Genomic DNA, 23485 nt, shown 5'->3' with positions numbered 1-23485 from the left:
AAGTCAGAGAGCATCCTTGAACCTTTTCAGAAGCAGCGCCACTGATATTCAAATAACCTGCGAGGGCCATTTGACGGCTCCGGGACCTAGGCATTTCCAATTCACTATTTGCATAGATCAGCCTTCTTTGAAAAGGAAAGGAGCAGTTGTCTTCCATAACATTAAAAAGCCTAGTTATCAAATCAAGTGCTTAGTTTGGGGGCTTTTAAAACGTTTACATTTTATCTCAGGTTGCCCTTTACTGTTTGACATGCAAATTTGGTGCAGTTAATTTAGACAATTAAAAAGATCTTCAAGGGAGCTTTGTCACAGAGAATATTTGGAGTTTTCCCTGTGGACCAGCTGAGATAAAGTTGGCCAGAACAAATGATGTCTAGGAGATTAATTAGATATTTGATAAGACATGAATCCCTAATAAGGGAATACAAGGCACAGGGGGCTGCTGTGTGCTCTAAGTCAAAATTAATAACATTTAACAAGATTTTCATTTAGGCATGAAATGTCTTTTCCGGGGTATTGACTCTAGCGATTTATTCCCCTGAGATACCTCCCAACCTAGAAGGTCTTAAGAGCTAAAAGACTTCTCTCTAAAAAGCTTTTTCCTTTCACAGATTGTTTTCAAATTACTTTCAACAAACAAACAAATCCACCAGAGTTTTCTCTGACCCCTCTGGGAAGTTAGGTGTCTCCCCAGTTAGACTTGCCAAGGAACTCTGCTGTTTTTAGGTGATGCAGATACTTAAAATGTCACTTTTCCAGAGCCCACCCATTAAGTAATACAACTGCACGTTCTTATAACCCAATTTAATTTATGCTGTTGATATACAAATAAATAATTTTGACTTCTCAAAAATGTATATGTATTATGGCTTTTATAACCCACATAAACTTTACATTACCTACAACTAACATTAATGGAATTGTTTCCCAACAAAAAAGTCAACCACATAAAGGTTATTAAGGGGGAAACAGGATTTAAAATAAAAAAAGGAAGTGTATTGTTCAGAGTCCTTTAATAATACCAAAATGAAAATATGTCAAGATTTTCTTCATACAGATAAACGCATTTAATTTCTTTAGATGACCTTAACTTACGTGTTTGAGTGAAATGATAACTCAACATTTTAAATATCTTTTTACATATATACTGACTTTCACAAAGTGCATCAGAAAATTAAAAAAAAAAACTCCCTGAATTTCAGGAATTCACCAAAAAGAAAAAAAAAACTCTATTCGAATGAACATTTACAAGAAAATAAAAGAGAACACAATCTTTTGAACCCTATTTATACAGATGTTATGAAATACAGAGAAACTGTCGCTAGACTTCCAGTTTAATTTCTCACCTTAAGCCTCTTTTTTTTGATGCTTCCTTTTTAGGAAAAAAAAAGTCTCATTGTAAGTAGATATCAAGCAGGACTTGGAGCATTTTATATATAATATAATCCACACAAAGGGTCTGTTTTTATAGGTCCATTTGTTTTCAAATGTTCTGACAGTCCTTTGCTGGGTGGTGGCTAGTTTTCTGAGAAAAGGACAGAGAAGGACAGTGGGGGAGGAAGGGGCGATTCTGTGTATTGCTCTTCGCTTGAGAAGTTTGTGTGAGGGATGTAGGGATGTGTGTATGTGTGTGTGTGTGCGCGCGCACGAGTGTGGATACTTGGGGTTGTGGGTCTCTGGTGTATGTATATATCTGTGTGTGCAATGTTAAAAGGTGTTCGTGTCGAAGGATGGTTTGCTTTTGTTTCTGGACCACGCGTTCGATTCTCATCTGGGCGCGGACGGCGGAGGGGAGCTCCAGGCTAAGCCGGCAAACCAGGGCCGAGGCGCCGCGCGTGGCTCCACCTCGCGCCCATCCGGGCTTCAGGGCGTCACTGGAGCCCTCCGGTGCCCCGCTTGCTCGCCCTCCGAACCTCTCACTCGCTTTCCGTGTCTCTACTCGCTCGCTCGCGCTTCTCGTCCAGCCTTTAAGAGTCGTTGGGGCCAGTCGGGGCTTCCTTGCCTCCCGCCGAGGCCGCCGCCGCAGCCGCCGCCGCAGCCGCTGCCGCCGCCGCCCGGGCGGCACTGACGCCGGAGTCATGCAGGATGAGGTCGGGGGACTCGGAGCGGGGCGTCTCCAGGTTGCTGGCGTCCGTGTCACTGTCGCTGCCCTTTTTGCCCCCGCCGCCCCCGTTGTGCGTCTTAATGTGTTTGCTCAGGTGGTCGCTCCGCATGAAGCGCTTGTTGCACACCGGACAGGCGAAGCGCTTCTCGCCCGTGTGAGTCCGCAGGTGCCGCTGCAGCTCGTCCGAGCGCGTGAAGCGCTTGCCGCAGAAGAGCCAGTTGCACACGAAAGGCCGCTCGCCCGTGTGCCAGCGCAGGTGCGCCTTCAGGTGCGATGTCTTGCCGTACACTTTGCCGCAGCCCGGAATGTGGCAGCTGTGCAAGCCCTTGCGCCGCAGGCTCGCCCCGGCAGGGCCCAGCCTCTCCGCCTCCTGGCAGTTGGGGCAGTCGCAGGTGGCGCGGCCGGAGTAGCGGCGAGCCGAGCGCGCCGAACTTCCCCCGGCGGCGGCAGCCGCAGCGCCGGAGATCATGGCGCTGGCGGCAGCGGCCGCCACTGCGGCGCTGGAGTCCGAATAGGAGGGCAGCACGGGCTTGAAGCCGTCCTGAGCCAGCAGGTGCTGGCTGGTGGAGAGCAGGTGCGAGGCGGCAGCGGCAGAGGAGCCGAGGCCCGTGGAGCTGAAGGCCGAGTGCGTAAGCGAGCTGAAGTCGGGATTGTAGGTGCCCAGCTGCGAGTGCAGCGAGGCCTGGGGGGCGCCCGAGTGCAGCGAGCTCTGGAGCCCCCCAGCGGGGTTCTGCACCTCCAGCCACGAGCCCGGGCTGCTGTGCACGTCCCACCACGACGACGCCGCACCGTTGGTCACCTCGCCCGCCGCCAGCGTCGAGTGGAAGCCTGATTTGTACCACGACTCGTAAGGATGCGCCATGCCCACGCGCGGGTACAGGCCGTCTGCCGCCGTCGAGTGAACCTTGGAGATGAAGGCCGACTGGCCGCCCGCCTCCTGTGGGGACACCCCGGCCGCCGCCGCCGCCGCAGCGGCCGAGTTGGAGAAGAGGCCGCCGTAGTCGCTGCTGAAGGCGGACGACGTGGGCGACGTGGAGGCCAGGCAGAAGGCGCTGTTGGCGGCGCTGGAGCCACCCGCCAAGCCGCTCGAGCCACGGCCGCCAGTGGCCACAGCGAAGCCTGAGAGGCTGGAGCCGAGGTTGCAGCTGGACGAAGAGCGCTTCCAGGGATGGAAGCCTCCTTTGGCGAAGGCGCTCGACTCTGGTAGCGTGGTCAGCGGGCTCGTGTTGCCGATCTTGTTGCAGGTCGCCGCCAGCATGGCCAACGGGGTCGTTCCAAAGCGCGGCTCTTCCTAGAGTGGGTGGGGTGAGGGAGGGAGCAAGGAGGAGGAGGGCAGGAGGAAGTGGGGGGAGACACAAAGTGCACCCGTGAGCAGCCTCGTCCTCCACAGCTGGTCCCGGGGGGCCGTGGGTCCCTGGCTCGCGCCTCCTCCCCACGCGCTCGCGGAGGATGCCCCGCGCCCTCCGCGGGGCAGAGGCGATCGCCAGAGCGAAGGTCCGGGCGCCAGGAAGTTATTCTTCGGTGAGGCTACAAATCATAAATATCTCGGTTTTCTCCACCTCAGTTGCTGCAAAACCTGCCTAGAACCGGACTTAAGACTCTCTCCCAGAAGCCCCCAAGTCGCCCTTCCGGGTGAAGCGTGAAGGTAAACACAGACAACAAACACCCAGCGAGGGCGGAGGTAGCCGAAACAGCAACCCAGGGACGGGCGAAACTTGGAGCACTTCTTCCAAGGCTTGCTACACGACTTGTCTGTTTTTTAAATAGAAAATTTTGGTTTTAAAATTCACACACACACACACACACACACACACACACACACCGATTACAAAAACAATCTGAAGATAGCGGCCCAGAGACGGTTTTCAAAGTCAGGGGCGAACTGGGGAGACGCGTAAATGTAAATGTTTATTAACGGTGAGTGTACGGACTGCAAAACGATTAAGACTTTTCTGGAAACACCACAGTCGTCTAACTGCAACAATCCCCAAAGCAAGGGGGGATGGGCTATAAATCAAGAGGGGGGGAGAAATCTTTAGCTTTTAAAACCAAATGAAAAGAAACTTGCTTAAGAAACCCTTTTCTTGTAAAAGCATCTTCTGGGTTCCAATAACTCTGAAAGAATCAATCCCGGAAATGTGGAAAGTGCTAAAATAAGCTGAAGCTGCGGTCCAGCAGCAACAGTTCCTTGGGAGTCGCAGACCCGGTGAAGCCATAATGAAAAATTAGTTAAAACAAGCAAATGCGTTGCCGCGCTTGCGACTTACCCCAAGTATAGACGTGGCCATAGCAGGTCTCTGAGCTGCGCGGCGGGGCCGGGAGAGGGGCTGAGCCTGGCGACTGCTCTGAAAAACTGCTCGGGTCCCGCGCGGCTCCCGTGTCCCCGCGCTAGCGCCGAGCGGACTCCGGGCTCCCGCCGGCTAAACTCAGCCTAAGTGCGAGGAGCACCCGCTTTGAAGTGCCGCTGGCTGCGCTTCTCGCCCAATGAGGGCGCAGGCAGAGCAGACGGGAGCTGCCCCGCAGCCAATCAGACGTGCCGAAGGGCCCGAGCCCGGGCTCCCGGCGCGTGCCAGTCAAGTCTGCGGGTGAGGGCGGGGGTGGGGGGCGCGGGCTGGGGACTGAAGAAATTACAGTGCAATTAAAAATTTACACACACGCATCGAGCCAGGTTTAAGTACCGTAGAGACCGAGCCATAAGCTCCCCCACCCCAGCTGCCCCAAGATGTTGCAAGTTCGGGCTGACAGTCCGATTCCACTCCACTTGTGGGGAAGGAGGCAGTAGGGGAGGGGGCGCCGAGTCCCGGAGCCCAAGTACAGAGAGAAATGTCAACGTTCACTTTGTGTGTCCAGGCTCTTGCCTGCGGAGCATAACTTGAGCTTTTATCCATCATTCTCGCTCGAGGTTTTATCATTGTCGGTCTATTACCCTGTTCCTTATTTTCACCGGATTCAGTTTTACTCAGTCACATTAAGGTGGGGGCGCAAAGGGACAGCTCCTCTGAGAGGAGAAAAACAGGCCTCTGCATACAGGTCTACAACCACAGACTTGTTGGGAGGGCCTGGAGCCTACTGCATCCCGCCATTTCCCTTCAGCGGTCTAAGTGATTCCTAATTGTCGCTCTGGCCTCTGACCCGGGGGGTAATACAAGTGCCACTCACGCCAGAAGCTTCTGGTGGTAATTGAGGGCACCCTTTGTACGGTTTCACCAGCGCCTAGATACCAACTTAACCCAGTTGTCAAATATGACTAAACAGTGGGACGTACTGATTATCTGCCAGGTTTTGCTGGGGGCTGGAGTGGGGGTGGGAAGCATCAGCCCATACAACAAGCTGCACGAAGCCGCTTATTTTCACACTGTAACAACTTTGGAAACAGAGACCGACGAGAGCGGCGTCCGCCCCCACCGCCACCCCCGCTGAAGCTGCAGCTTGCTAGGCTGTTTGTTTAACCCAGCGAAGATTTGCATGTCGCGTTTCAGCCTGGAGTCGAGTTTTGTGCCAGCTCCAGCCCATGCTTACGCCCGACCATCAGGGCCTAGAGGGTCCTCTGCAAGGTTGGGGTGCGTTATTAAGAGATAGACTCATCCTGGAGCGCCCTGATTTCGCAGACTTGTGAAGGAGCGTCTCCCCGACCTTCACGCGCGAGCGCGGACGACCAGGCCACACGTGGGCGCCTTCAACATTCCGCACTCTGGAAGCATCCTGAAGCGCTCCCCAGACCTTGGTGTGAAAAGAGGTGTCCTCACACACACAAGGACGCGTGCTCGAGTCTCTGGCAAACTCTGAACAGTTTCCCTTCTTTCTGGGCCCCACTTTCTCCTTTTCTGGGGTAGCCAGAGGCTGCTTTTGAACTAGAAATACCAGCGCCCTCAGGCAAACCTGGGTACTGGTTTTAATGTAGCACATTCCCCTCCAAACTCACATCCTGCACTTAAAAAATAATAATAAATAATTAACCCCAAATGCTCATGTGCAAAAGACAAATTGTCGCGGAGGGGGAGCAAATGAGGAGGATGTGGAACTGTTCTCCCAGTGTTTTGTCTCCTCTTTTGCAATATCTCTTGGCCCAAAAGTATGAACAACCGTAGCGCTTCTCTCAGCCCTAAGATGAAGCCTGTGTGTATCCTGGCACACTTCGTGGGTGGGGAGGGCTATGTGGGTCGCTTTTGCTTCTTCTTCTTCCTCCTCCTCCTCCTCCTCTTCTTCTTTTCCTTAGAATACTTTAGTTCAGAATGCTCCCCCCACTTAACGCTTTAAGGTGGCGAAAGCACCAAATTATGACAGAGAAAGAAAAAGGAGGAGGGGGGAAGACCAGTGCGGCTATAAGCGAAGCGCTGTGCCCTTGGGGGGGCTAAGGCGGAAATCCAAGCGGGGGTGGGGTTGTGAAAATCCCCTAAGGGACTTGGGGTGGAAGGTTGAGGGGAAATGGAGCCGCCTGGAAGAGCTGGAAAGCCCGGCAGGGGGACCGAGGAGCCGTTCCCAACAGGTGACTTCTGCCCTGGAAGTGGGAGACTAGTCCTAGGCTTCCTGTGGAGTCTCGGCGTCGATTTACTAATAGAGGGATTGTTAAGTGGCAGTGAGGCGTTTCCGACTCACCCGGTGCAGCCCAGGAGGAGAAGCGCAGAGGTTTCCCCTGTCCTCCTCCTCCCCCACCCCCAACACACCCTCTCCTTAAAGAAACCTGACAAAGTAATAAATAAGACAATCCGAAAAGCCACTTAGCACTGGTGACATTTTCAAGCCAACCGTTTAAAACGGTTCTCTCGGGCACCTCGGGCTCCCAGCGCCCTGCTTGTCTCCTTCTCCGCCTCCTCTCCCCACCCCTCCCACCGTTTTCCACGTTGTTGCAGCTGTCAGACTCTCGACGTGGGCATTCGGATATTCCTTTAGACACGCGTCCGCATCACAATAAAAGTTAGGGAAATCTTCCAAACGAACGCAGACAAACACTCGGGCCAGATCAACTCTAAGGTGGGGCCCCATGGAAATCTTTTCGTAGGAAGTCCAGTCCCCCCACACACAGATTTTTTTCATCCGCTAAAAAATCTAGTTTTTAAACAAAGATCAATGTGTTATGCTAAAGTGTTGAGCTGACTGTTAAAACATTTGGGGAAATAATGACAATGTAACAAAGGCCTGGTTTGGAGTGAATCATCACCCTTTTAAAAGTTAAAGCAATTTTCAGGAGAATAGCTTTCAGCAAACGCTTTACATTATTCAAAACGGCCAAATAATGCTCTATTATAGCGCCTGAATGCTGCCAGTCAGCCCCTAAGTGCAATTTGTGCAAAGGCCCCGGTGCCTTATCTCCACTTCTTTATAAAGAGGTGAATATAAAACAATTTCTTCCAAACCCAGACAGAGAGCATGAAAATTGCTTCCCTTTCTGCAATCAGGGCAATTTAACTGGAGTGCAATTAGCACTATTAAATGTCGATTCTGCATAAACAAATCTGACTGAGCAGAGAAAGTGGGGTGAGAACCTCATATACACTGAAACTGATTTTTTAAAATTATGTATCCGGGTCCTTTACAATTGATCCGTGACGTTTTCATCCTGGAATATATTTACATCGTAAATACACTATGGTTAAATCAACATAATTTTTTGCAAAAAAAAATTCAATATGAATTCTAATAAAGAAGAATGGGGTAATTAAAGGGAAGAGTTCACTTCCTTTGAACAAATATTGTTTCTCCCATCTTGCCTTTCCAGAGAGCTTTGATCTGAGCAACTGCTCAAGTTGCTGTGTTAAAGAGGCAAAGCTGGGGAAACAATTGCGTCTTTAGCGCTGATCGGAAGAATTGGAGCTCCTACGCCACAGATAAAATGCTTTTCCCTGATGCACTAAGCAGAGTAGCGAGCAGGAAGACCAGTTATTGTCTGCACTCCTCGGTATTGTAGCTGGGTAAATATTAGGTAGCTGCCCAGTCTCCTGGGGAGTTTTGACCAGAAGCAGAGTTTCGCAGCGGATGTACAGCACCGGGGTGGTATGGGATGGAGTTGGGGAGAATGGAGAATATCCGCGGGAGGGGAGGTAGTGAAAGAGGATGAACTCAAGGTTCTCGCCTTGGCAGAGCTGGCTGCAGTCGAAGTCCGGGCCACCAGAACCAAGATGTGGAGTGGGGTTGGGGGTAAGAGGGAGAGGAGCTTGCAAAAAGCATTTACCTGTCCTCCCACTTGCCTTTATTTATTTATTTGCTAAGCCACAGAGCTCTCTTTTTGAATCATTTGCGCAATTAATTATGCTTTTCATTTGCATGATCTACACTAGAGCAGTGATTATCAGGTCAGCTCGGTGTGGGAGTTGGGGAGACATATTAATAACTTGAGTTAAAAAAGAAAAAAAGCTGCCCTTGTGTGCCATCTTCGCCTGCCATGAGCAAAGGCAAGGAAGCCCAGTACAGTCTCCTAACGCCTGTTGAGTCGGGTGAATCCTTTCTGCAGTTGGAATTTGTCAGTGTGAGTGAAAATGAAATGCAGCCTTTGATTAGGAGGGAATCTTTTATGGTTAACATGTATTTATATCTTTAAAAGCACCCGAATTGAGATCAAATGGATCAAGAAAATTAATTGAAAATTGAGGAACTCTCCCACAATTTCTGTTGAGCTTTCATTTAATATTTGTTCTATAATGCTCTCCCTCCTTCCAGTCCAACCCTTGCAAATAAAAGAGTCAGGAAGAATCAATAGGCCAATGAGACTTCCATCTTTTTTTTTTTTTCTATCTCAGAGGTATCACTGTTATTTACAGGTAGTAAGAGATGCAAATCTTTCTTGCCTCTATAAGATCTACTGGAGAAATTAAAAAGCCCAAGTCTGTCAAGTACAGTCCAAACCTTTGCTACACAACAAATTTTCTGCTGCTAGATGTATCTGGGGCTTATATTTGAAGCTTGCCTTGATCTGTTTATCTGAGCCAAAAATGAATTAACAATTAAAGACAAGACTCTGGTGTGTCAAAGGAAGGAAGGTGACTGTAGACTGTGTGATGATTTTAATGACTGCAATTATTGGAAGATTATTAAACAAGCATCATAGATTTGTTTACTGCATTACTAGAAAACTATGGGAGGCCTATTGGGCTTAGGGTTGTACCTTCTTCCCTTTCTCATCAACCATGATGGAGGGGTCCTCAAACTAAGCAAATGTGGAATTCAGTGTTGACTTTCCTCTTTTTCAGAGCATCTCTATCAAAATGATCCCCATTTGTTGCCTTAGCCAACTCTACTCTATTGGAGACAATAATTAACTTTTTCATATAAATTCTAAACTAATATCAAGAAAGCCAATGGTCAGAGGATTCTGGTCATTAGTCATCTTCTCCTAGCCAAAGTACCAGCCTCCTCAGTTTAATCATGTCACAGGCAGCTTTTGAGGAGGCTTCCAACTTCGAACTCATTCTTCCTTCATCCAGGGATTGAAGAAAGCACAACTGTACCATGTTAAACAACCATTCAGGCATACCTTGCAGGACTCTCCTACACAAAGTTTGACTTTTTCTTCCTTCTCTTTAACAAATTCCCCACACCATCACTTTGTTATTTCTCACTACCACTGAAAGAAACAAGAAAAAGATATGACTAAGAGCCTACTGGTTTGTGACTAAGGAAGTTTTTAACTGTCAATACAAACACAAGGGTTGAAAATAAGGAAGGTTTCTTGTCTGATACTTTAAAAAAAATGATCTTCAGTCCACAATAATCAATAAATTGCAGCTTAAGCTTTGCTCATCAATGAATTACTGATATGGAACTGAAAATTGGAAGAAAAAAATTGCAAATATCCCCAGTAATACTCCTTTCTTCCCTCCCCTGAAGCGCTGAGACTGGAGTGACTGGGCCATCCTGGTGCTTTTCCTGGGTTCGGTAATGGCCCAGTCTTAAGCTTAAGGTGGATCTTGGCTAGCATTCAGAACTTTCCCCCTAGAAACATGAGCCTGCAAGCTTCTGCAAGTGGCAATTAGGAGCCTATTACAAGCCATTAGATTGATCAATGTACCTTAAACAATGCGAATGATTTATATGGCTGATTTATATGAGGAAGAAAGAAAGAGGTGGGGGAGGATGCCTCCATATCCTTTATATCCGTGACGTGATGGTGGAGAAGAGCCGGTCCTGGTCTCTGTTCATCACAGCTTAGAACCACCAGAGTGATTTATTTAGAAAACTTTTCAAGCAAAGACATAGGTTCCCCGGCTTGTCCGGTGGGTGGCGAGATGCATATTCTTTGCCCCTCTTTCTTCTAAGGAAGAGCTGAGGGAGAGGGAGACCGAGACCGTGCCGAGCAGCGGAAGGTCACAGAGACACCACTTCCCTAGCGGAGGACACTGCCAGCAGAGGTCCCAGCTGCCTCCTTTCCTCCGGTCTGTCCCAGGAGACAGGGAGGATGACTTACATATTTGTTTAACGGAGGGTTGGAGAACTGTGTGGCCTCCTGATCACTGCGGGTACACAGAATCATTAGCCCTTGAAGTTTCAGGAGAGACTTGGGGAGGAGCAGGGACCAAGCTCCGGGAGTGAGATGACGCGGTAGAGGGGGTTAAGGAGGGAGGGGACTCCGCTGAACGGAACTCCTCGCTGGGGCTGACTTCCAGCTAATCTATCTTGCGGGGACAAAATTACAACAGAGCTGAGGCGATCAAAGCTGGCCCCCGCCCCCGTCCTCCCGCCCTCCTTCCCAATCCAAAGTCTGTTTGTAGTTGTCTCCTCCGCTGCACTCCTAGGTCTTCTCACGACAAGGAAAATCATGCCAGTTTTTCCAGAGCCTGCAAGGAGAGGACAGACGCACTTCACCCGTCCCAGAGGAGGAGAATTCCCTTTGTCTAACCCCCTCCTCTCCTGGTCTGCCTTCAGCTTTAAAATGGGGGAAGGGGCCAAGGGGTGGAAAGTACCTGGGCAGGGAGGGGGCGATTACAACGGAACCCCAGCACCCCAGTCCGACTCCGCCCCTGCTGGTCCCTCCTCTTCCTCCTCCTTCTTCTCCTTCCCAACCTTCTCTCTGGGTCTCTTCCTGCCTGCCTCCTTCGCAGCCTCCAGATCCTCTTAACCAGCCTAGTTTTCTCCCGGGCTCCCGCGCCTAGAGCTTGGGCAGGCGCTGTTTATTTCCCCGCCTTAGTTTGGCGGGAAGGAGCTTCGTCCTGGCTTGTTTATGGGTGTTTGGGACAAATCCTTTTGTTTCCTTCCTATTCTAAATGTGGAATAGGAAGCATTCCGGATTAATTATGGGACGCAGAAGAGAGCAGAGAAACAACATGCATGTGTCTTTTGCAGCCAATATGCGATGGGAGCTCAGGATTAGAAACCTTCCTAGGTGGATTATGATCTCTCTCTCTCTCTCTCTCTCTCTCTCTCTCTCTCACACACACACACACACACACGCACACACACACACACACACACACACACACACAATTGCTCTCCTCTGTCCTTTATTACCCCGAATTCCACTCTGCTGAGTTCTTCTCTTAGTTCTTTTAAATCCCTTTTCAATCCCCTCCTGCAGTGGGATCTCAGACCTCTACAGCCCAGTGAGAGGCTGAGAAAGCTGGCTTGTTAACATTCCCCTCGAGGACTCATATGACATCTCCCAGGACAGGCTTGTCCTGGGTCGACAAGTCCAAGCTTTCTTGATTTCAGCCACTCTAGAGCCCCGCCTTGGCAGGCTGCCCTCCTCTGTCACACCCACTGATGTCTCGCCCACGCCCTTCCAGAGTCCAAGTGGATACCTTCCACCCCGTCTCTATTCTTGGAGTATTGAATGGAGGGTATAAATAGGGCTAGAGGAAGGTTCCACACGCTTTAGACCCGTGTGCCTCCTCTTCCCTCCGCTCCGGTTGCCACAGCGGAAAGTACACTGATGACACAGACACACTCACCAGGGCACTTGCCAGCGGCGTCCATCCTCCTTCCCAGCCAGGCAGGAGCAAGAGAGGCGGCCTTGAGGCAGGTGACATCGCCGCGGGGAGGCGGGCTTGGAGCTCCAGATACCTCCCTGGAAGCAGGGGTGTTCAGGTCCCTCAAAACCAACTTCGTGCCTCTGGGGTCGGATGGCCTGGAGGCGGTTGGGCCTCCTCCCGGTTCTCTGCAATGCCTCCGTGCAGCTTCCTGCTCTGCACCTCGCTGGCTGTCTACGAAGCTGCAGCCCCCCATCCCACCCGCCCCCAGCGCCCCTCCGCAAGAAGTCCGCTGCCCGCTTGCACGTCTTTCATAGGCTCGGTTACATCTGGGATACATTGCCCCTTAATTGTCAACCCCATTATTGTGATCAAGTGAACGTTGCTAATCTCTACATTTATTGTTTAGGTAAATAGAGGTTACGTTTAATCAATATGCAGGGCCCCCACCCTCGCAACGCCAAGTAACTTAAGTCAACGGTGAAGATTTCAGTGTGTGCGTAATTATAGAGCACGCGGAATATTCACTCCAACCCAATTCCACATCTTTTCTCCGACCCGAGAAACCAGGAAGGGGGAACGGAAGGACTCTCCACCCTGCAAGGGGTCGAGGGTCGGCTCCATCAGTTCAAGAAAAGAACTTCAAGACTAGGAAACCGCGATCCCCGACCCGTGCCCTAGGCGGAGCGCGTGGCGGCCCCGGGGTTTGAGGCCAGCCTGCAGACAGAGCCAGATTTCGGAGCGGTAGAACCCAGAGCTCAGCGCCCCCTTCCTACGGCTTTCGACCCCTCCTCCTAAATCTGCCGCTTTGAGGAGGGGAGTTCTCCACTTAGCAGTTTCCAGCCTGGGGGTAAGACTGGAGGCGGGGCCCAGGGGCGGGTTGCCCCCACGTTCGGGACACCTCGGCCCCCGCACACTAGCTCCCTCTTCTCCACCCCTTCTGCTCCGAGGCTCTGAGTTCATTGCTCTGGGGCGGGGTGCCGGGACTGTGGAGCATGTCACGCTTGGATGCGCGCAGCGCGAGCTATTTGCGCTTCTTCTTAAATAGCTATAGTTTCCTAATTAAGAAGACCTTAGTTTATCGCTGGCTAAAAGGTAAGGGACTCACAGCAGACGGTGGGCGGTCTGCCTCAACTAGGGGTGATGTGGGCTCCTTACTGCAGCTTGGCTCCTTGCTGCAGGATTAGCCTTGGAGTGAGGGCCTCTTGGCCTCGGCAGGGAAAGGGTTAGCTGGGAATCTTCCAAGCGGCTGCGGAAATAATCCAACCTCTCCTGGTGTCGTGGAAAGGGACCCCAGAGGCTGACCTTCAAGTTTGAGGCACTAACACTTCTTCTTAGGCAACTTGGTTGCCGAGAATTTCGGTTTCTCCTGGTTCTTCTCCCTCCCCTCCATTCTTGGGAACGTTGGATCTAAACAACCAATAACTCCGGTTGTAACCAGACACCCTCCTTACATGGAATGTCCCGCTTTATGTAAGCAGGATTCTAAACTCTCATCATTTGCAAATTTAGGGTGTCGGCACAACTCCTAAACTAAGTTACAGCTGGAGTTTGAATTTAGGGCCAACAATATTGGATGGTAGCTGGCTGTTTTTAATTTTTGAAGTGGAACGGTTCTCGAATAGGGTATATGAGAACTGCTTTCTTCTTCCTGTAAAAGTTGCATAGCATTTGAAATAAGAGGGAAATTAAACACAAATGTCAGTGTAATCCTCAAAGCTTTTTTCTTTCTATAATCTCATTCTGAGTCTTCCCTCTGCAGGGCCCCAAACTACTCTAAGACTGATCTTCTTATCAGATACGCAGATCTTTCACTACCTTGTCCACACCAGGGCTGCCTCTCAGTCACAGGACCCATGAACAGGGTTTCAGAGTCTTGATTGGGAATGTCAGCCTTTTCTGGGTTGTAGTTATTTTTCCACTAGGACAAGGAAATATAAAGAAAGGCAGCTGACAGCCAGGAATCCTAGATGGGCGTTTTGGAGATCTCAGGACCTGGGTGTGAGCTAAGGCCCACCACATAATGCTGTGATCTTGCAGGCCTCAAATCTTGTCAGTTTTCTCCTCTCGTTTCAAGAAGTCTTAGGAAGGTTAACCATAAAATTATATAGAGAAATTTTTAGCAATGAGCTCAGTATTAGTAGTTGAGCTAAAAAACATTGTTGGCTTTCACTTTCCATTGAAATAGTATTCCTAATTAAAAACCCTGTGAAACTAAAGCAAAATCTACAGCCATTCTAAAACAGATTTATAGTATGTGTGTGGGGGGTGGGTGGGGGGAAGCACAGGGCCTAATACAGAATCTGATTAGGTGAAGAAGAATACAATAACAGCTAGCAGCTACCTATTTTGAAACAAGTAAGGTTAGCTATGGCTTCCATAGTTCTGAATGTGGGAAAGAAAGGGCCTTGTTTCTAATAGGAGTAACAATCATTTATTGAGCAATTATTATATCCAGGCACTCTGCTAAGTGCATTACATACAGCATTTCATTTAATTCACCAATAATTATCAGATAAGTATGAATGATATTTCTTTTTAATTTTTTACATAGCTAGGTGCAGTGGTGCACACCTGTAATCCCAGTAAGCTCTGGAGGCTGAGGCAGGAGGAATGCAGGTTCAAAGCCAGCCTCAGCAAAATCGAGGTACCAATCAACTCAGTGAGACCCTGTCTCTAAATAAAATACAAAATAGGACTGGGATGTGGCTCAGTGGTTCAGTGTCCCTGAGTTCAATCCCCAGTAGCCCCCCCCAAAAAAAAAAATTTTACTATAGAAAATGTCAAACATATATATTAAAAGTAGAGAGAATACTTTAAGAAACTCCTTAATGTCCATCATCTAGCATCAATAATTGTTACTTTCTGGCCAAACTTGTTTCATTTGTATTCCATTGATTTCCTCTTAGTTTTGAAGCAAAGGTCAAACATCATATCATTTTCTTTGTACATATTCCAATATGTATCAAAATATAATTTAAAACCCCACAATGTCATGTTATAAATTATACCTAAACACATTTTAAATAATTCCTTCACATTATCAAATATCTAGTCAATGTTCAACTCTCTCCAGGTGGCTCATAAATTATTTTTTTTTACAATTGTTGGATTGTTTTGTTTGTAATGGGCAATTGAAACTGGGGTGCCTAACTAATGAACCACATCCCCAGCCCTTTTTTATATTTTATTTTGAAACAGGGTTTTTTTTTTTTTTTTTTGAGACAGGGTCTTGTTAAGTTGCTTAGGGCCTAAGCTAAGTTGTTGAGGCTGTCTTTGAACTGGTGGCTCTCCTGCCTCTCCTGCCTCAGCCTCCAGAATTGCTGACATTACAGGCATGCCCCACCATGTCCAGCTACAATTTTTTTTTTTTTTGTAGTTGGATATGGACATCATGCCTTTATTTTGTTAATTTTTTATGCAGTGCTAAGGATCCAACCCAGTGCCTCACATGTGCTAGGCAAGCACTCTGCCACTGAGCTACAACCCCACCCTACAATTATTTTTAATTATATCTAAATAGCCACACATGACATTTAGTTGATTGCCTCTTGTCTCTTTTACTCTGTAGGTCCCTCTCCATTCTTTTTTTCTTTTCTTTTTTACATTGAGATTCTCTCTCTCTCTCTTTTTCTTTCCTTACAATTAATTTGTTGAAGTCAGTCCTTTGTTCTGATAGCCTCATTTACATATTTGCCATACTGGGATGGAACCCAGGGATACTCTACCACTGAGCTACATTCCCAGCCCCCTCTCTTTTTGTTTTGAGACCAGGTCTCACTAAATTGCCCAGGTTGGCCTTGAGCTTGCAGCCTTCCTGCCTAAGCCTACAGAGCAGGTAGGATTGCAGCGGTGCCCAACTATTCCCTGGCTCTGATACCTGTTTTAAAATGAAGAAACTAAGCTCAGAGAGGTTAAAGGAATTTAGTAAAGGATTGAAAAAGAATTCGGACCTAGCTATGTTTGACTCTAGATCCGAGCACTTAATTATATTTCCTTTAAATCAAGAAATGAGAAGCAAAACCGAGAAAAACACAATCATCCATAAGAGATTTCAGAACATGCATGTCTCTTCCCAGTTTCTTGACCAAGCACCCACAGAAAATCATTCCGGTAAAACCCAGTCAGGGTTTGAAATTTGTGTAGAGAACATCGGAAACAAGATATTCCAGTACTTTCCTCATATTTTGAATTTGACTAAATAATTCCTGCATGCAAATGTATCTAACATAAAGGGATTTTTATTTCCAACAAATGTTTAGAAAGGCAAAAAACACTTCTTAAACAAATTCACCGGTTTCCTTTTTACCTCTTCCTTCATTTTCCTCTTGTTCTCTATTTTCTTCTGTTCTCTATAGCTAGATAAGGAGAAAACATCTCTTTCAAGTAGTTATTTTATAATACCAGTCAAATTAACAATTTGGTAGTTTGATATGTGATATCTGGCTTTTGTTACAGTAGTTTTGAAACCACAGTTACCCTAGCAACTGAATACATTTTTTCTTTAAAAAAAAATTTTTTTTTAGCTGTCTGGAGGAGAAAAAAAAAAAAAGAAAGAAAGAAAAAGAAAACTTCTTGCCAGAATTTTCCCATAATAGCTTCCATTAACTGCAGTGACTTCTATTGGAGAGGCCAGCACTGCTGTCTCCTGCTGTCACCAGTCATTCACTGATCTAGCAGATGTTTTGTTTGATAAGGCCAATTTGAGCTTTATAAAACATTTATTTTTTCACCTCCAAGGAGCAAATACCAGTGAGGATGGAATTCAGTGTTGATCACTGGATACCATACAAGGGCCTCCACCTGACAGTGGAGCTTCTAGGTGAGAAGAAAAACTAAAACAATCTAAAGGCTTCATTTATTAAAAGAAAATGGACAAAAAGAAAAAAAGAGGGGGGATGTTTTAAAGGGCATTGGATCAGTCCCTGGGGACTTAGCAAGAGGAAAAAAGGGAGTAGAAGAGCCAATAGTCTACTGTGAAATCTTTCTGGAAATACCTGATAGGTGTGCCATTGCCAAAGAAGGCAATGGTGTTGGTTAGTGAGAGAACAGAATGAGAGAGGGTGTGGTGCATACTGCATTGAGTTTTGTAGATTTCATAAGCTATGTGTTGACATTTCAAGGAGGTAGAGAAGAATAAACAAGGAGAACAAGGTGTGCATTAGGACTTCCTGGAGCAACTGGACTCTGAATGTTGGCAAACAATTGTTGCATTTCAACAAAATCCCCCTTGCCATCATGTTCCCTAACGCAGATAACTCTAGGTCCTTCTCCTTCTTTATTTAATTCATTTAGTACTGGGAATGAATCCAGGAGCACGTCACCATGGAGCTACATCCCTAGCCCTTTTTAAATTGCCCAGGCTGAATCCCCAAAAAGGAAAGATCAAGGGGAATAATAGAAGTTTACTGGATTAGACAATGGGGGATGAGTGGAAGGGAGGAGGGATGGGAATAAGAAAGACAATAGAATGAATCAGACATAACTTTCCTATGTTCTTATATGAATACACCACCGGTGTAACTTCACATCATGTACAACCACAAAAATGGGAAGATATACTCCATGTATATATGTCAAAATATATTCTACTGCCTTGTATAACTAAAAAGAACAAATAAAACAATTTTAAAACATCAGAAAAAAAAAATGCCCAGGCTGACCTCAAACTTGTGATCCTCCTGCCTTAACCTCAAAAGGAAGGTAAGTTTCAAAACCTGAAGCTATGGTGTACATAAATCAAAAGTGGCAAAAGAAGTGCTGGTTCTGCTTCTGTTAGTGAGATGTCTCCTTTTGCGGGGTAGGTCCCTCCTGGGATTTATTTATTTAATCATTTTGCAGAAGATAAAAAAAAAGAAAAGATAAATACATTTTAAAATTCTGAAAAAGGAAGTCACTGTTTGCAATATAATGGCTCAACCAAGTTTGAAAGAATGAAGAGTCCAGCTTGGGACTATATTTTAGATTGCCCTACTAAAATATAATATTTCAACTTGAGGAATTATATTTTGAGCCAGGCTGACAACTGAAAAAAAAAGAGAGAAAATCAACTCTATTTGCAAAAAATATTTTTTCATAGTAAGCTCACCATGAACAATATTTGCTAGCAAATATATGCATATTTCTTCTTCTAAGGCAAGAAAGAAAGAGCAGAACCAGTATAGTATCAGGACTTTTTCTTAACTACTTGAACAATTAAAAGAAAAAAAAAACCTGCTTCTTTATTGACCTTCTGGGAGATGCTACACCTGAGTTAAATTTCCATCCTTGGAATCAGAGAAGGGATAGAATCACACCCTTATACAAGATCAAAATTGGAGAAGAATGGTTCTCCAAAGGAAAATCATGGCTCTGGCACTGTTACACTGTTAAGAAGGGGTACTAGATATTGGAAAAACAAACAAGAAAATGTCCACAATAACATAAAGACAAAGTAATTAATTCGGTAGAAGAGTGAGGAAATTAGGAATTTCCATAATAATAATACTTTTTTAAAAAGTCTGTGAATGTACTCAATGGTAGAGTGTCCTGGGTTCAATCCTCACACTGGAAAAAAATTACACAAAGATACACTTTATTTATCCTTTATCATATTCACAGTCACCAGATTTTAACATGTTGCATGATTTTCTTTATTATTCTCTTTCAGATTTACAAAGAAGACCTTCAGTTTGGTTTGAGACCAGCTATGTTTGTAATAATGGTAGGATATTCAAGTAGAAAGCTCAGTTGACATTGGGAGTCAAGGGCCTAAAACTCAAGATAGAAATTACTCATAATGATATAAATTTGAAAAAAAAATGAAATATGACTAATTTGGCTGACAGCATTACTTTGGAGAAAAGATTTCTGAAAAACAGAAGGTCTTAGTTCTAGCTAATAATAATGCATGTGGTGGATGAATGGCAACTTTTCCTTGCCTTGGTCTTCTTTAATGGGCAAAATAAGGGTCAGATATTGTTGTAATGCTGGGGATTGAACCCAGGGCCTTGCATATGCTAGGTAAGTGCTCTACCACAGAGCACTACCATACTCCCAGCCTTTTTCTTATTTTACATTTGAAGGCTATTTTGAAAATATATGAAGTTTATTATGATTCTATCCAGGGGAAGTTTATAGAAATTAAAAGTATTATCTTTAATATTGCTTATAAGTAACATGTATGTTCCAATTGCTGTTGCTGAATAACAAACCATCCTAAAATTTATTGGCATAAAGCAACTTTTTTATTATGCTCACAGATTCTGTAGGTCAGGAATTCAGGTAGGGTTCAGTGGAATGACTTATCTTTGCTCTATGACATCTAAAGCTTCAGTGGAGCTGGGCATGATAGCACATGCCTATAATTCCAGTGATTCAGGAGGCTGAGGCAGGAGGATTGCAAGTTTAAGGCCAGTTTGGGCCATTTAGCAAGACCTTGTCTCAAAACAAAAAATAAAAAAGGACTGGTGATATAGCTCAGTGGTAGAACATCACTGTGTTGAAATCCACAGTACCAAAACAAAACTAAATAAGTAAATGCATAGATTGATCGATTGATCGATAGATGAATAAAACACCATCAGGGAAGTCTCAAAGACTTAGAGTGGGGCACAGACTGGAAAAGGACTCAAGGACTGGAAGCTGAAATTACTAAATGCATCTTCACTTCCATATGTGACCAATGATGCTGACCATCAGTTGGGCCACCTTCAAATGTGGTCTTTCTCAATGGGCTGGTTTGGAGTTCCTTATAGTATGCAGATGATTTCCTACAGAGACTATTGCCAGAGAGCAAGATGAAACAATTGGCATTTCTGTGATCTGACCTCAAAATTTACATAGCATGGTTCTCCAGTACTCTCTTGGTTGAGGCAGTCACAAATCTTTGCCCATGTTTAAGGGAAAAGGACATAAATTCCATCTCTCCTTTGGGAGAAATGTTAAGGTCACATTGTAAAAAGAAACACTTGGAAAATAACCACTTTTAGAAAATACAGTCTGCAATTATGTGTGTGTGTGTGTGTGTGTGTGTGTGTGTGTATAAATGTATGAACTACACAATTATACCTATTGTATGTATGTGTATATATACCCTAAAATTTATTGGCATAAATTTGTGTGTGTGTGTGTATATATATATACACACACAATAGGTATATTTGTGTAGTTTATAAATTAAGAGGGCGGAAATGATGTTAATTGTATAGCAAGGATGGTCCCAAGGGAAAAGAGTTTTGGAAGGTGAACATTTTTCTTTTTTATTTATATATATATATATATATATATATATATATATATATATATATATATAGTTTCCTGAGTGCAGATGATTGCCATCTGACAGTTGATTTTTTACTGTCTCAGGTATTTAAAAATTAAAAAGTGTAAGATTTGCAATGTTTTAATTAACATTATGTTCTCACATGTATAGTTTAGTAAGTGCATTACAATTCTTTGAATTTCTCATAAGCAGATAAACGGCAGTCAGTCCAGAATTCTACTGGAATTTCTTATTGGCTCAAAGAACCATTGAAGGTGATGATCTAATCATTTAATCACTCATATCTCTTTAAAATAAAATTTGCTATATTGTTCTGGTAGAGAATTATTGATTAAAAAATAATATCAATATCTTGGTTGCACATTCTTTTTTATTAGCTTCCATTTGATGACATAATCCAAAGATTTGGAATGTTGGAAATCAGCCTGCATCTTTGAAAGAAAACTTCATACTTTTCTTTGATATTTTGCAGTTTTTTTCCTTTTTCTTTTATGACTGAGGAAATGGCCTAATGTTTGGTTAATAAATTAAAAACCCATGTTTAAATGCTTTAATATTCTGGCCCTATTTCACTATGCCATCAGGGGTTGATTTACCAGCTGTAAAATTACATAAAAAAAAATCTTTTAAACGTAGAACTGTTAACAATATTTGAACTTCTGTACATATACTGTGATCTTCTGATAATGACTACATCAATTGTGACAGCTCACTGTAGTTCACCCAGACTAGCTCTGAAATCTGTGATTTGCTTTCAGAGCTCTGAGGCAGGTCATGAGTCTGAGCTTGTTTGAACATCCAATTTTTGTTATTCAGAATTTCAGGCCTCTCCCACCCTTTTCCAAATCTTTTTCTGCAAACTTTAGGAACAGAACACTTTTAAGAAGCAAACAATAGGTATATTTGTGTAGTTTATTAATTAAGAAGGTGGAAATGATGTTCATTATATAGCAAGGCTGGTCCCAAGGGAAAAGGGTTTTGGAAGGTGAACATTTTTCTTTCTTTCCTTTCCTTTCTTTCTCCCTCTCTGCCCCCTCCCTCCCCGATCCTTCCCCCCCCACACCCCTTTTTGCTTTCCTTCTTTATTTTGGTACTGGGAGCTGAACCCAGGAGCACTTAACCACTGAGCCATATCCCCAGCCCTTTTTATTTTTTTATTTTAGACCAGGTCTCACTAGGTTGCTGAGGATCTAGCTAAGTTGCTGAGACTGGCTTTGAACTCTTGATCCTCATGCCTCAGCTTCCGAGTCACTGGAATTATAGACGTGTACCACCACCCCCGGCTAACATTTATCATTTTAGCAAGTGTTTTGCCACTGAGCTACATCCCAGCCCAATATTTATCATTTTAAAACATTAAGTTTTATGGAATACAACTCAGTTAACAGTTACATTAGTTGAAGAGTCATTAGCTCAAGAATTAACCCATTTTTCTGTGTCTAGCTCTACCAAAATTGAGGGATAAGGAGAAAACTATACAGTAATATGTAAAAGCTAGTGTGTGTTTGGCTACCTATGTCAAAACAATTAGATAAAGATAAATAACACTGGCTTGAAATTCAGAGGATAGAAATATCCTTCTAAACTGACATGATAACTTCATGACCTTCAGGGATCTGTTTCTTTCTGGAACACCTCACCTGTTTTACTTAGGTCATGATGCTTAATATCCAGCTACTGCTTCTACCTTCTAGTCAGCAAAGAAAATGTGCTCTCTCCTTCAGAACATTTCCAGAAGCTCAATTCAACACCTCAGTTAACATTTCATGTACTAAAATTTACTCCTCTAGCTACATCTAGCTGCAGGAAGGCTTTATTCCTTGTGACCAAGTTTCTAGCTAAAAATTCTGTCACTAAGTGCTATGATTTGAGTGTTTTTGTTCCCTCTAAATTTGTGTGTTGGAAGCTTAATCTCCATTGCAACAGTGCTGGAAGATGAGGCCTAATGAAAAGGTTAGGTCATGAAGGTTCAGCCCTCAAGGATGGATTAATGTTGCTATTAAAAGAACTTAATGGTGCTATAAAAAGAGTTTGCAGGAGTGGACATTGAAGGCTTCATCTTTCTTTCTTCTTCTTTCTGTGGTGGAGTCTTGTACATATTAGGCAAGTACCCTACCACAGAGCTTCCTCCTTAGCTCCATTTGTTTCGGAGCAGGGTTTCCCTAAATTGCCCAGACTGGCCTAGAACTTGAGATCCTAATGTCTGAGACTCTCAAGTAGCTGGAATTATAGGTATGTGCCACTGCACCTGCATTCAAGGCTATATATGTATGTATATTTTTTGGCAGGGTCGGGGTGGTACCAAAGATTGAACTCAGGAGCACTCAACTACTGAGCCACATCCCCAGCCCGATTTTGTAGTTTATTTAGACACATTGTTTCACTGAGTGGCTTAGTTCCTCCATTTTTGCTGAGACTGGCTTTGAAATCCCAATCTTCCTGCCTCAGCCTCTGGAGCCGCTGGTATTACAGCTGTTCACCATCGCATCCAGCGCAAGGCTTCATCTTGAAGCAGAGACTGGGCCCTCAATAGACACCAAACAGGCAAATGCCTTGATCCTTGACTTCTCATCCTCCAGAACTGTGATAAATAAATTCCTTTTCTTTATAATTTACCAGTCTCAGGTATTCTCTTACATTAGAATAATTAGACTGAGACACTAAGGAAAAAAGGGAGGCAGCATTCCCTAACATAAAATAAAGGTTTTGGGGAAAGGAGAGATGAAACCAATAAGCTACTGTTTTAAGACAAATTTATATTATGTTTGGCTAGTTAGTCAGTCAGTGTGTGACTGAATAGCAAAATGATTTTTGAGCTTCATTCTACCTAAAGGAGCATCAAGAATCATATCTAGTGCTAGGGTTGTGGCTCAGTGGTAGAGCACCTGTCTAGCACGTGTGAGGCACTGGGTTTGATCCTCATCACCACTTAAAAATAAATAAATAAAATAAATGTATTGTGTCCATTTAAAACTGGAAAAAAAAAAGAATTATATTTAGCTGTGTGCAGTGGCGCACAACTGTAATCCCAGCTGCTCAGAAGGCTGAGGCAGAAGGACCTCGAGTTCAAAGCCAGCCTTAGCAACATCGAGGCACTAAGCAACTCAGTGAGACCCTGTCTCTAAATAAAATACAAAAAGATCTGGGGATGTAGTTCAGTGGTTGAGTGCCCCTGAGTTCAATACCCGTTGCACATACATACACACCCACAAAGACATATCT

At 45.0% G+C, this 23485-nt stretch overlaps 1 protein-coding gene and 1 long non-coding RNA gene across 5 annotated transcripts; one reads left to right on the top strand and one right to left on the bottom strand.

The window, feature by feature from the left end:
• Positions 1-1884: 1884 nt before the first annotated feature.
• Positions 1885-13380, bottom strand: Sp9 (Sp9 transcription factor). Of its 4 annotated transcripts, none has more exons than XM_026389594.2 (3): positions 13306-13380; positions 11983-12098; positions 1885-3395 (listed from the first exon to the last, which is right to left on the bottom strand). In XM_026389594.2, exons 2-3 carry the CDS (start codon positions 12058-12060, stop codon positions 1968-1970), a joined length of 1506 nt encoding a protein of 501 aa, XP_026245379.1. In that variant the 5' UTR covers positions 12061-12098; positions 13306-13380; the 3' UTR covers positions 1885-1967. The 4 variants fall into 4 exon arrangements, 3 of the variants coding, with proteins under 3 accessions (XP_026245379.1, XP_026245380.1, XP_026245381.1); XM_026389595.2 differs by lacking the exon at positions 13306-13380 and adding an exon at positions 13109-13114; XM_026389596.2 differs by lacking the exons at positions 11983-12098; positions 13306-13380 and adding an exon at positions 4372-4534.
• Positions 12296-20700, top strand: LOC144252910 (uncharacterized). Its single transcript, XR_013343085.1, has 4 exons — positions 12296-13095; positions 18650-18703; positions 20456-20517; positions 20641-20700. It is a non-coding gene; the product is annotated as an uncharacterized LOC144252910 (long non-coding RNA).
• The last annotated feature ends 2785 nt before the right edge of the window (positions 20701-23485 follow it).

This window comes from Urocitellus parryii, chromosome 1 (assembly GCF_045843805.1).
Source record: "Urocitellus parryii isolate mUroPar1 chromosome 1, mUroPar1.hap1, whole genome shotgun sequence".
Taxonomy (NCBI): domain Eukaryota; kingdom Metazoa; phylum Chordata; class Mammalia; order Rodentia; family Sciuridae; genus Urocitellus; species Urocitellus parryii.
The sequence above is the reverse complement of the archived record's forward strand: the minus strand, read 5'-3'. Positions and strand labels throughout refer to the sequence as shown.